The sequence below is a fragment of the Eufriesea mexicana genome, unplaced genomic scaffold (genome assembly GCF_001483705.2).
Source record: "Eufriesea mexicana isolate 0111107269 unplaced genomic scaffold, ASM148370v2 scaffold440, whole genome shotgun sequence".
Lineage (NCBI taxonomy): Eukaryota > Metazoa > Arthropoda > Insecta > Hymenoptera > Apidae > Eufriesea > Eufriesea mexicana.
This window is the reverse complement of record NW_016908588.1, coordinates 2,920-13,386: the sequence shown is the minus strand read 5'-3', so window position 1 is coordinate 13,386 and position 10,467 is coordinate 2,920. Positions and strand designations below refer to the sequence as shown.

Sequence of the window (10,467 nt, the reverse complement as noted above, 5' to 3'; positions counted from 1 at the left end):
TCAACCCTTGTTTGTTCCGAAAGAGTATTTATGATTTACTTAAACAAAAAAAAAAAACCAGTTTATTTTTTAAATATTATATTATTTATTTTATATTTAATTTTCCAGCTTTTCTGTGATATAACATATTCAGTTACCTCATGTACCGAAAACGAAGCAAATCGTTACGGGAGATTTTTATGCGCCATGCTGGAAACAGTAATGAGATGGCACTCTGAGAAAGCCATATTCGATAAGGTATATTATTCTACAATATTCTCTATAAATTTGAAAGATTTGTACATTACATTTGTACTTTTTTTTTTTTTTCTTTTTTTTAGGAATGTAGCAATTATCCGGGATTTGTAACAAAATTCCGTGTTAGCAATCAATTTTCTGAAGCAAATGATATGGTCGGATTTGAAAATTACAGGCATGTGTGCCATAAGTGGCATTACAAAATTACAAAGGTAGCGATTGTACGTTAAAATATTTTTTTTAATTGCAAATTGATTTACAAAAATGGTATATATAATCTTGCAGGCGATTGTAGTTTGTTTGGATTCTAAGGATTATGTACAAATAAGAAATTCCTTAATAATATTAATAAAAATATTGCCACATTTCCCTGTTTTGGCTAAATTATCTCAAATTCTTGAACGTAAAGTAGAAAAAGTGAGGGAAGAAGAACGTGGACAACGGCAAGATTTACATGTTCTGGCTACGTCATACAGTGGTCAATTAAAAGCTAAAACTCCAAACATGATTCGTGAAGCAGATTTTCATCACGTGGGTGATAAGGTCTGTGTTACTTTTATTAATAAATACTTTTTTCTTATTTAAGAAACATATTTTGTATTTTTCTAATAGACTGGTAAAACACAAGATACTCCAAATAGTGATACTTCGGAAAAAGTTGGCGATGGAATATCGAGTAAAGAAATTACGAACGGCGACACTAGAATAGAGAAAGAAAGTAAAGATCAACGAGAAAAACGAAGTGCATCCAATCAGTTACATCAGTAAGTTATTCAAATATATATTTAAATTACTTCATTAAAATTCACATAATATATATTGAAATTTAATTAAAATATTTATTTAAATTAGATTTATTTATTTTTAAATTAAATTAATTATTCAAACATATTTATCGAATTTTTATTGGATTTAGTGATAGCTCGGAAAAAATTAGAAAAAAAGAAGAAAGTAAGGAAAGTTCAGAAGGAAAAGATAAACATTTAAAAAAGGACGAAATTAAAGAAGATGATACGATAGATAAAAAAGATCGAAAATATTATAAAGTAATTATACATTTTAAGCAAATTATTCTCTATTGTTCAATAAATACATTGCTACGTTATTAATTTAATTACAGGAAGAACATTATTATGGCAGTGGTTTAGATAATTTAGACCGCGACCTTTCTAGTGTGTCAAATAGTAGTGCTAGTTCTGGACCAACGCAAGATGGATCAGATAGAGGTTTGCATTAAGATGTTACAAGCATTGTCATGACATTGAATAAACCAATGTTCTTATAGTATTTTTTAAGAAAGATAAAATTTTATCAAAATGACACTAAAAAAAATCTTTGACAAAAGATGCATGTCTTAAACATACATAATTTATTCTACATTACAAAAATAATAACTAATAATCTCTAATTTTAGATGCCAAAAGAAGAAAAGTTGAAAATGTACAAAAGGTAACAATGATTTAAATGATTTAAATGATTTAAAATTTTATAGTAACATTTTCTGTACATATTTGTATAATTCGAGTTTTAATATTAATAGGAAGGAAGACGTGCAGAAGGAAGTCTTGATAAAAAGGAGCGTTCGAGTAAGGGCAAAATAAGGGATGAACAAAAAGAGCAACGTAGAGAAAGGAAATTTGCACGAAAAAGGGTATATTTTGAATTTTTAATGTGTTAAATAATGCATTCTTAACATATATTATTTATGTACATAATGTTTTATTTCTTATTAATCAGGATAGAACGGATGAATCAACAGTTACAACTGAACAAAAAAGAAGAAAAGACGACGAAAAAGGTAAAAAATTTTCTGGTAATTTAAAATTTATTTTAATATCCCCTTTTCTATGTAAATAATGGAAATGCTTTTAGCAAAAGGAACACATCAAAATGGTGATATTCCTGAGCATAGAGAAAAGCACCATTACAACAAGGTTAGTAAGTCTAATTGAAATTTTTTACTATTCATGCTTCAAAGATACGACATTGTATCTTTCTTAGGATACATTAAGAAATTTCGAATATTTTATTCATACAATATTTTATTCGAATTTAAGTAGATTTTTTAAGGTATTTGTATATTATTAAAATGGTCACCTTAAATAGTATACATATATTTTGATCACCAATTATAAAATTGGTTATTACGCGTAGGTCATTACTTGTCTTTCCCATATGTAGAAAACAATATTGAGCTATAATAATTTGAATAAACTTGAAAAATTCCGCGTGTGACATTGATAATCCTATTGATACAAAAATACAAACATACTTGACAAACACATTTAAAGAAAAAAACGTTCACATTTTTTTTCGTACATCCCGTAACATCAGTTTTACATTTCGTCCCAAAACATTCTGCCTATAAATTAACTTTTTAATCATTTTTCTAACACTATTCCTTGACCCCTTAGTTGATAAAGACGTCCGCTTCGAGTACATTGAAAAGACGAAATGGGAGACAATAGCAAAGACCAGAAAAACTAGGTGATACTATCAAATACCCAAACGCCAATTGCAGGATAGCATTGCATTCAGAAGATTCATATGCAAATGTATTTTCAGGAAAAGTCACCCTACACAAAGGAACGTACTCATGAACGGGAAGGCCGCGAAAGCCGGGATAAACAATATCCTTTTATATACATATTTAAAAAAATATCATATTTATTAAATTTAATAAGAAAATAATTTTTATTTTTGATTATTTAAAAGAAAAGAAAGATATAATCCTTAATTCTGAGTACTAGGAGAAGTTCGGATCCCAAACGAAGATGATGTACAACAATGGAAAAAATTTGACTTAACATTTTATATACTACGTTTGGTGTTGCATGTAATTAAGGTAGAATTCAAATAATAAAGAAAAAAGCTAGCGAATAATTTGTATATTATATTAACGTCCAATTTTATAAAATAAACTAGGTAACAGAAGCACTTTGGTACATGTTCTATTCAGTCTTAAATTTGTACATATAATTAAAATTTTATATAATTTATAATAGGAATCATCGATGATCACAATAAAAATTTATTGATATAGCATTTATATTATTAATTATTTTTTCCAATTCCTTCTTAAAAATCAAGAAAAATTATTATATAATTTTTTGTGTAAAGCAATAAACATAAATTTTATATCGTAAAAATTACGTTTTTATACAGGGTGGGTGAAAAATCGTAGTACAACCGGCCAGGAGGTAATTCTACTTAAAAAAATAAAGAAAAAATGTGGTATACAATTTTTTCATCTCGAGTTTCGTTTTTGAAGTTTGCTTACCGCGCAATGCAATTTTCTTATCCTATATTCTATTACTGGTTGTCTCTGCTCGTGCTAGTGTTTATAGTATTGATAATGATAGGATACTTTAGAAAATACCCAGATATTTTGTTTTATTTGTTGCAAATCTACTAGTTATGAGAATTTAAATCAAAATTATGTTGACATGTTACTCGCTTTTGGAGCATGCCAAAGTAACGATTCCGTCAAAAATAGATATTACGCAGAACAATTTCCTAATCGCTGATATCTAAATAGAAAAGTCATACAGGAAATGGAGCAAACCACAAACACACGAAGTAGAATACACATCGATCATTAGACAGAAATGCTTGTGCTTAGGATCTTATGAGTATCAATGTTTGGATAGATATTCGATTATAGATCATTCGATTATCAATGTATCTTATGTTCTTTTAGACAATTTAAATGGAAACAGATATTTAGAGTTTTTATAGGATACGTTGTCTTCATTGTTAGAAGAAGTATAATAGCAACAAGGACAATATTTCCAACAGTACTTGTAAAATAACAAACGTCAAATTCGATTTTTTCGAAAATGAAGCCTTAGATGAAAAAATTATGTACATTTTCTCCTTATTTCTTTACTTAGAATTACCCCCTGGGTCGATTATGCTACGATTTTTCATCTACCCTGTATTTATATATATTTTTTTATGAATTGAATTATTTTATTCCTATTATATCACTACATTATATCATGGTGAATTATTGAGAAAGTTATAATAATACTGATCTGCTTTTAAACTTTCTTCTTCCAAACGTTTAAGCCTTAATTTTGCATCTTGAAGAATATCTTCTGTTGAACTACTCTCACTAATAACTGTATTTGCATTGACAATTTGTGCTGGGACTTCCACATTAGTGGGTTTTAAAGAATGTATTCCTTCTATTTGTCGAGACAACTGAAGAGCCCGTTGAGTTATTTGTTCTATTCTTAATTGTTGATCCTGAATAAGAACAGTTAATTCTTCTTTTTCTTTAGTGAGAATCTCAATCTTATCTTCTTGTTGCATGTCAATTATAAAATCCGTTTGTACTTCAATGTTTCTTAAAAAATGATTATGTGATTGTATCGAAAACTCCGTTTGTATCCCTTTTTGTTCATGTGTTCTTTTTAAGTCTTGATCTATTTTTTTATGACTAGCTTGTTCTTTTTGCAACCTAAATAAATTAGAATGTATAATTGTCTAAAAGATTATTAATTTATTGTTATAAATGGTATACAGTAATGCTCGATTAATTCAACCAAAATTTGTTTAAAAAAATATTTGAGAAAATATTTGTAAAAGTAAACATATAGTAAAGAAAATTTTGCTTTTGATAATTTTCATTTTAACTTTCTGAAGATAATACCAATAGGTTATTGAAAATCTAATTAAAACGAGTCCAAACATCACATAAATCGCATTATTTTGTTTCATTTTGCTGTCAATATCAAGTTAATTATTATGATTAAAACTTGTTTGATTTATATCCTACTTTAACTCATTTTAAATGGAAGAACCAAATAAATGCATTGGTACTACTTTTACAAAGATAATATAAAAATTAGGAAAAATAAAATTTCTCTAGTGATAATGTCCTACTGAAGTATTAAATTTCGACTGCCGCTGCTCAATGTACTGTATCTCATTTGCTCTCGTTACATCTCTTCTTTTTTTATCCTATTCAGTTAAATTCAATTATTGTCTTCCAAACTTGGTTGAATTCAATTTTGCATTATTGTATATATATACCTATCAGCTTCTTGTAACAATAATTTTTCTCTCAATGTTAACTCCATTTCTTTTTGTAAAACTTGTTGTTCATTACTTTGCTTCTTTTCTTTTATTTGTTTTTCTTTTAAACTCATATTATGCATAACATTCTATAAAATTTAAATATTTGTAAATAAAAATTTATATTTTTTCACTTTATTTTAATTCAATTATGGAATAAAAATTAGCATTACCTGAACTTGATGTATTTTGGTATTTAATGTTTCAAGTTGTTGTTCAATGAACACTGCCTGTTTCTTTAACATCATTTCCCTTTCATGTAATTTATTGTTAACTGTTTGTTTGTGTACAAATATCTTCCTTTTTAATTTAGATAATTTTTCTATGTATAAATTGTGAGCTTGCCAAGAAAATTCAGTTTGTGTAGATTCATTACAAAGAGATACTGTTTCCTTTATTGGAACATCATTATATATGTTATAAGAAAACATAGTTATACACTTTAGTATGCATAAAAGGAGAGGCATATCACTTTCTATGTACTGTGATATAACATACTGTCCTTTGGAATCATGAGGATTAATACCTAACGTTTCTAGAGCATGCAATATATAATCACTTTGTAATTTTCCATTATTATCCTCGTCACTGCCATCAGGTCTTTGAACTGTCTTATTTGAAAAATTAATTAACATTGGTGCTTCACTGGCAAATACAGATAAAGTGTATGCATAATTGTGATTAAATAAATATTCTGCTATTAGTAGATCGTAAACATACTGTTTTGCTGATTTGGGACCATCACTTTTTAAAACAATATCTTTACTTTTTAACGCATTTATTAAATTTTGGCGAAGATGCGTTCTTATATTTGATATTACTCCACATTTTTCAAACCTTGAAACATGGAATTAAGTAATAAAGTATGAATTACTTATATTAATGCAAATATATTATTTTAATTTTGAATAATATAATATTCAAAATATAAATTTTAACAATCATTTACGAAACTTAACCTTCACTTTTCATATTAATCTTGAGATTTTATATAAGTGTATTTACCATTTATATAAAGTAGAATAATATTCTTGATCCATATTTAATTAAAAAATTTCAAATAACTACATTAAAAAAATATTTTAATAAAAGATACAACCGTTACTGTGTAGCAAAGTTACTGTTGTATGTATACAAAGTTTAAATCCTGTACATCGATATGTTTCTGCTGTATATTGATGTATCGATATGAAATAATAACGGTTTCAAGTCGATAGATCGATATAGGTATATACAAATATATATATATCAATTTATTATGCATATAATTCTTTAAAAATCCTGTATGTACATTGTATAGAAATATCTTGTATAATTTAAATATTACAATTATCACATATATATTATATGAAATAAACACTTAATATTAATTGAAAGATAACAAAAATACTATACCAAGTATCTAAAAAGATATACAAACTGCATTTACATAAATTGTAAAAAATATAATCTAATAAAAAGAATATGTTCATATATTGTTTTTGATAAACTATTTTGACAATATACAATTTTACACAATTTCATAATTTATAAAAGTTAGACTTGTACCATTCTTCGTAATACTGAATAAGATGTAAACTAGTTTGTATCAACTACCTTCCTTTTGTTCCAATTTATAAACCATAACATAATATAATCATAAATAATATCTTTTCATCATGCATTATTAGTAATAATTTATTACAATATTTTTACAGAATAATTTAGAAATTTCTTTTATAGTTATTTCTTATGTTTTTTCCGCTTGTTAGCTATTGATTTCGTTTCCTCCGAAAATTCATATTTTGCTGCTAATCGTTCTCTTATAAACAAACCGTGAATTAACTTTTTCCAATTTCCATAGACTCGTTTTTCTCGCTTTTCTTTGGCTCGTTTAGCTGCCTCTATTTGTTCAGCTTCCCAAGCTTCTCGCAATGTGTCTTCGTATTCAGAACAAACGACGTAACCCTCAATTGCAGGTACAGCACCCATAGGTCCAAAATTAAAGCCCACCACAGCTGGTGCACAATCAATGTTAAGTTTTCGAGCGATTCGATATAATCCTGCAACTATAATATAATATATTAGTTAAATTTTTATATAAATATTAATCTATTAACTTCTACACGTTTAGTATGGAATACATATAATGCATTATGAATTATAAATCAGTTAATTTTTGGAAAACTTACGATTTATATGAACAGTGCCTTTTGGAAGCATACACATTTTGAATAAATCTACATTTCCATATTCATTTCGTGGAACAATACCATCCTTAGCTACTGGTGGTTCATATTCCATAGTTTGCCATTCACCAAATAATTCTAATGCTGAATCTCTAATTTTCATTCCTGAAAGCTATTGTAACCAAATCATTTTATATGTTTAATTATTATCTTTTATGGAATAGATATTCGTAAATGAGAACATTAAAATAATTATTACTTTATCATATTTTGGACGAGCCTTAACTATTTTATAAGCTTCTTGATTTGGTTTTACAACTCTGGCTTTTTTAAGCCAAGTTTCCCTTGAGCAAAGAGTATGTACACAATGACGAGAGTAAATAGCATCACCTGTAGAAATATGTCCTAAAGGTACACACTCTGGAGGATACAATGCTTCAAATTTGAGTAAATGCTTTTGAATGACATACAATGGATGACCTTTGCATTCACCAATAGTTTTAGGCAATGGCTGTTCTAATTCCCTGTAATATGAGATTTTGAAATAAAAAAAAAATATTTATAATAAATGAGAATATTTAATTAAAATACTTTTGTAGAAGCATTTCATCTTCAGCTCTAGATATAGCAGTATTTTTTTCTTTCCAGATAGATAATGTTTCAAGCCACCATTTTTCATCAACTCTTTGTTTTCGTGTAACTGTAAGCCATTGTGAACAATAACGTCGAGTTACATCTTTTACTAAACCTTCAGAGTTCCAAGCTACTACATATAATACAGGCTTTGTTGCTTTTTTCTATAATAAAGAAAAATTATTATTATAATACGTTTTTATATATATATAATAAAATTTTGATTACAAATCACTTACATATATTTCAGATACACAATGAATTTTTTCATCTATTATGCTTGCACAAATCCAACTTTCTTCTGACTCTAAATATATTTCAGCCCAAATATCTTGCTTTTTCTTTGTCTTATCTGCTTCTTCATTTTCACTATCAGAAGACAATAATTTTCTATTACTTCTCTTCGTACTTGTAGAACTTTGTGATGTTTTTTCATTAACATTATTCAAATTTTTTTTCATTACACGTTTTGGTTTAGGCTGAAATTCTGCTTCAGAATCTGTCGATTCTTCTATATAATATTTCGATTTTGTGCCATCAGTCTTTGAAGTCACATCTGTCAATTTTATTGCTTTATTATTCTCAAAATTAACATTAATTTTGCGAGATCTTAATTGTCTTAAATTAGACATATTCTTTTCATGATCAACAGATTTAGATTCATCTCTTTTTTCAACTTTTTTAGAACTCAATTTTTGAGTTACTTTATTTTCAATATTGGCATCTTTACTAGTATCAAATCTACTTTTTTTTGTGTTACTTTGCAATTTTGAACGTAAAATTTCAGCTGCTTTCTTTTTAGCTTCTGAATTAGCATTCTTCTTTGCTTCCAGACTGTTTTGAATTACAGATGATTTATCAGAAATTTCCTTTTCTTTGGAAATTTGTTTTTTGATAGCATTAGATTTATTTTTTGATTTAGTTTTTTGCTCTTTCAGATTGGGTTTAAACAATGGACTATCACTGAAAATCCGATGAGGAGGACAAAGAGAGATAACTAGTCTACAATTTAGACCTAAAGCTCTTAAAGTAACAATGTACAGCAATACTAGTTCCTTATAATTAGAAATTTTCTTTTCATTCAGTATCTTTAGCAATGTTTCTTTATTTATTTGTTTATTAGCATTTGTTTCAATGAAATCAAATGTAAACAAATGTTTGAACCATTTTGTAAATTTTTCTAAATATGAGAGATCAATTCTATCTTTTGGATAATTACAAGTAGAAATTAATGACAATACGCCAGTCATTATCTCAGGCTGATTTAACTGATAATTTAAATGAAATCCATAAGCCAACCAACAAAGCAATCCCACTTTCTCTATCAATATTTGACTGGCTCTTAAGCGTTTACGTAAAATTGCTTTTACATCTTGTTTTCCTTTCTTTCTTTTGTTCGTTATTAAACTAGAACCTGGTAAAATAATCTTAATACCGTCCTTTGGAATAGTATATTCATTAGAAGGTTCAATATTTTCATCACTTTTTACTATTTTATGTTTAGAAGATTTTTTGCTGGATGAACTTTCACCTTGAAGTAAAAGTTCATCTATTTCATTGGATGATGTGGTATTTTGTTCTTTTGCTTTTATTTTCTGCACTTTTTCTTCTTTCTTCTGTGATATAGAATAGTCTGCATGCGATTGTTCTTTTTCGGTGTGTTCATTGTTAACTTCGAGTTTTTGCGAATATTCTAAATTTTTTAAAACCTGAGTAAAAAGTTCAATATTATTCGTTTGACTGACATCGTCAAGATCTTCATCATCGGTGCTTTCATCTTCGCTGTCATTTTTAATTGTCACAGCTTTTGGTTTTTCCGTGAAGAAATTAGAACTTAAATTAATTTTATCTGGATCGACCAAATAATCACTACTGCTATCAGAACTGTCATCTTCTGATAAACCGTCCATTTTAATACGTTTTAAAATCTCTTCTCGTTATTACTATTTAATTATCACACCGATATTTTGCATTATATCGTAACAAATTTCTACTTTTCAAAGTATACGGAATTGCGTTGTTCAGTGAGTTCCTTAAGTTACATTTATAGTTACCAAGGATGGATTAGTTTTAGATAAAGTTAAAATCATGTTTTCTTTTTTTATTGTTCAAATTATCTTATTTATTTAATGATGCATCATACAAATAAGAAATGATAAAAGGTGTATATGTATATATTTGATTATACAAAATATCGAAAACTATTGGTTATTCGTGCAGATGAGCTGCTTGTTGATAGGAGTTCAAAATTTATATTTTTTAACTTTTATTACTACAAAAAAGAACAATATAGATAATTTTATTAGACAAAGGATATTTCTTTCATTATCCTTTGCTATTCATTAAT

General features: G+C 27.1%; 3 protein-coding genes across 3 annotated transcripts in view; 1 reads left to right on the top strand and 2 right to left on the bottom strand.

The window, feature by feature from the left end:
• Nucleotides 1-3,079, top strand: part of tho2 (THO complex subunit 2-like protein) — a 13,314-nt gene extending 10,235 nt beyond the window's left edge. Inside the window, exons 27-28 of the mRNA XM_017897024.1 lie at nucleotides 2,803-2,867; nucleotides 2,985-3,079. Coding sequence (XP_017752513.1) covers nucleotides 2,803-2,867; nucleotides 2,985-3,015 — 96 coding nt within the window. The 3' untranslated portion in view covers nucleotides 3,016-3,079. The remainder of the gene's footprint in view (nucleotides 1-2,802; nucleotides 2,868-2,984) is intronic.
• A 1,157-nt stretch (nucleotides 3,080-4,236) lies between these two features.
• LOC108545413 (uncharacterized) lies at nucleotides 4,237-6,359 on the bottom strand. The gene is made up of 4 exons (XM_017897007.1): nucleotides 6,325-6,359; nucleotides 5,493-6,156; nucleotides 5,278-5,408; nucleotides 4,237-4,702 (listed from the first exon to the last, which is right to left on the bottom strand). Exons 1-4 carry the CDS (start codon nucleotides 6,357-6,359, stop codon nucleotides 4,237-4,239), a joined length of 1,296 nt encoding a protein of 431 aa, XP_017752496.1.
• Nucleotides 6,360-7,041: 682 nt separating this feature from the next.
• On the bottom strand, nucleotides 7,042-10,051 carry Xpc (DNA repair protein complementing XP-C cells homolog). Its single transcript, XM_017897006.1, has 5 exons — nucleotides 8,360-10,051; nucleotides 8,079-8,284; nucleotides 7,747-8,011; nucleotides 7,491-7,659; nucleotides 7,042-7,367 (listed from the first exon to the last, which is right to left on the bottom strand). Exons 1-5 carry the CDS (start codon nucleotides 10,028-10,030, stop codon nucleotides 7,042-7,044), a joined length of 2,637 nt encoding a protein of 878 aa, XP_017752495.1. The 5' UTR covers nucleotides 10,031-10,051.
• Nucleotides 10,052-10,467: the final 416 nt, after the last annotated feature.

Coding starts and splice junctions, on each gene's coding strand:
- Xpc (XM_017897006.1), bottom strand. CDS start 10,030: ATGGACGGTTTATCAGAAGATGACAGTTCTGATAGCAGTAGTGATTAT. Junction 8,285..8,359: donor ATTGTGTATCTGAAATATAT/GTAAGTGATTTG, acceptor TCTTTATTATAG/AAAAAAGCAACAAAGCCTGT. Junction 7,368..7,490: donor AGGCACTGTTCATATAAATC/GTAAGTTTTCCA, acceptor ATTATATTATAG/TTGCAGGATTATATCGAATC.
- LOC108545413 (XM_017897007.1), bottom strand. CDS start 6,359: ATGGATCAAGAATATTATTCTACTTTATATAAATG. Junction 6,157..6,324: donor TATTCTACTTTATATAAATG/GTAAATACACTT, acceptor CCATGTTTCAAG/GTTTGAAAAATGTGGAGTAA. Junction 5,409..5,492: donor CCAAAATACATCAAGTTCAG/GTAATGCTAATT, acceptor TAAATTTTATAG/AATGTTATGCATAATATGAG.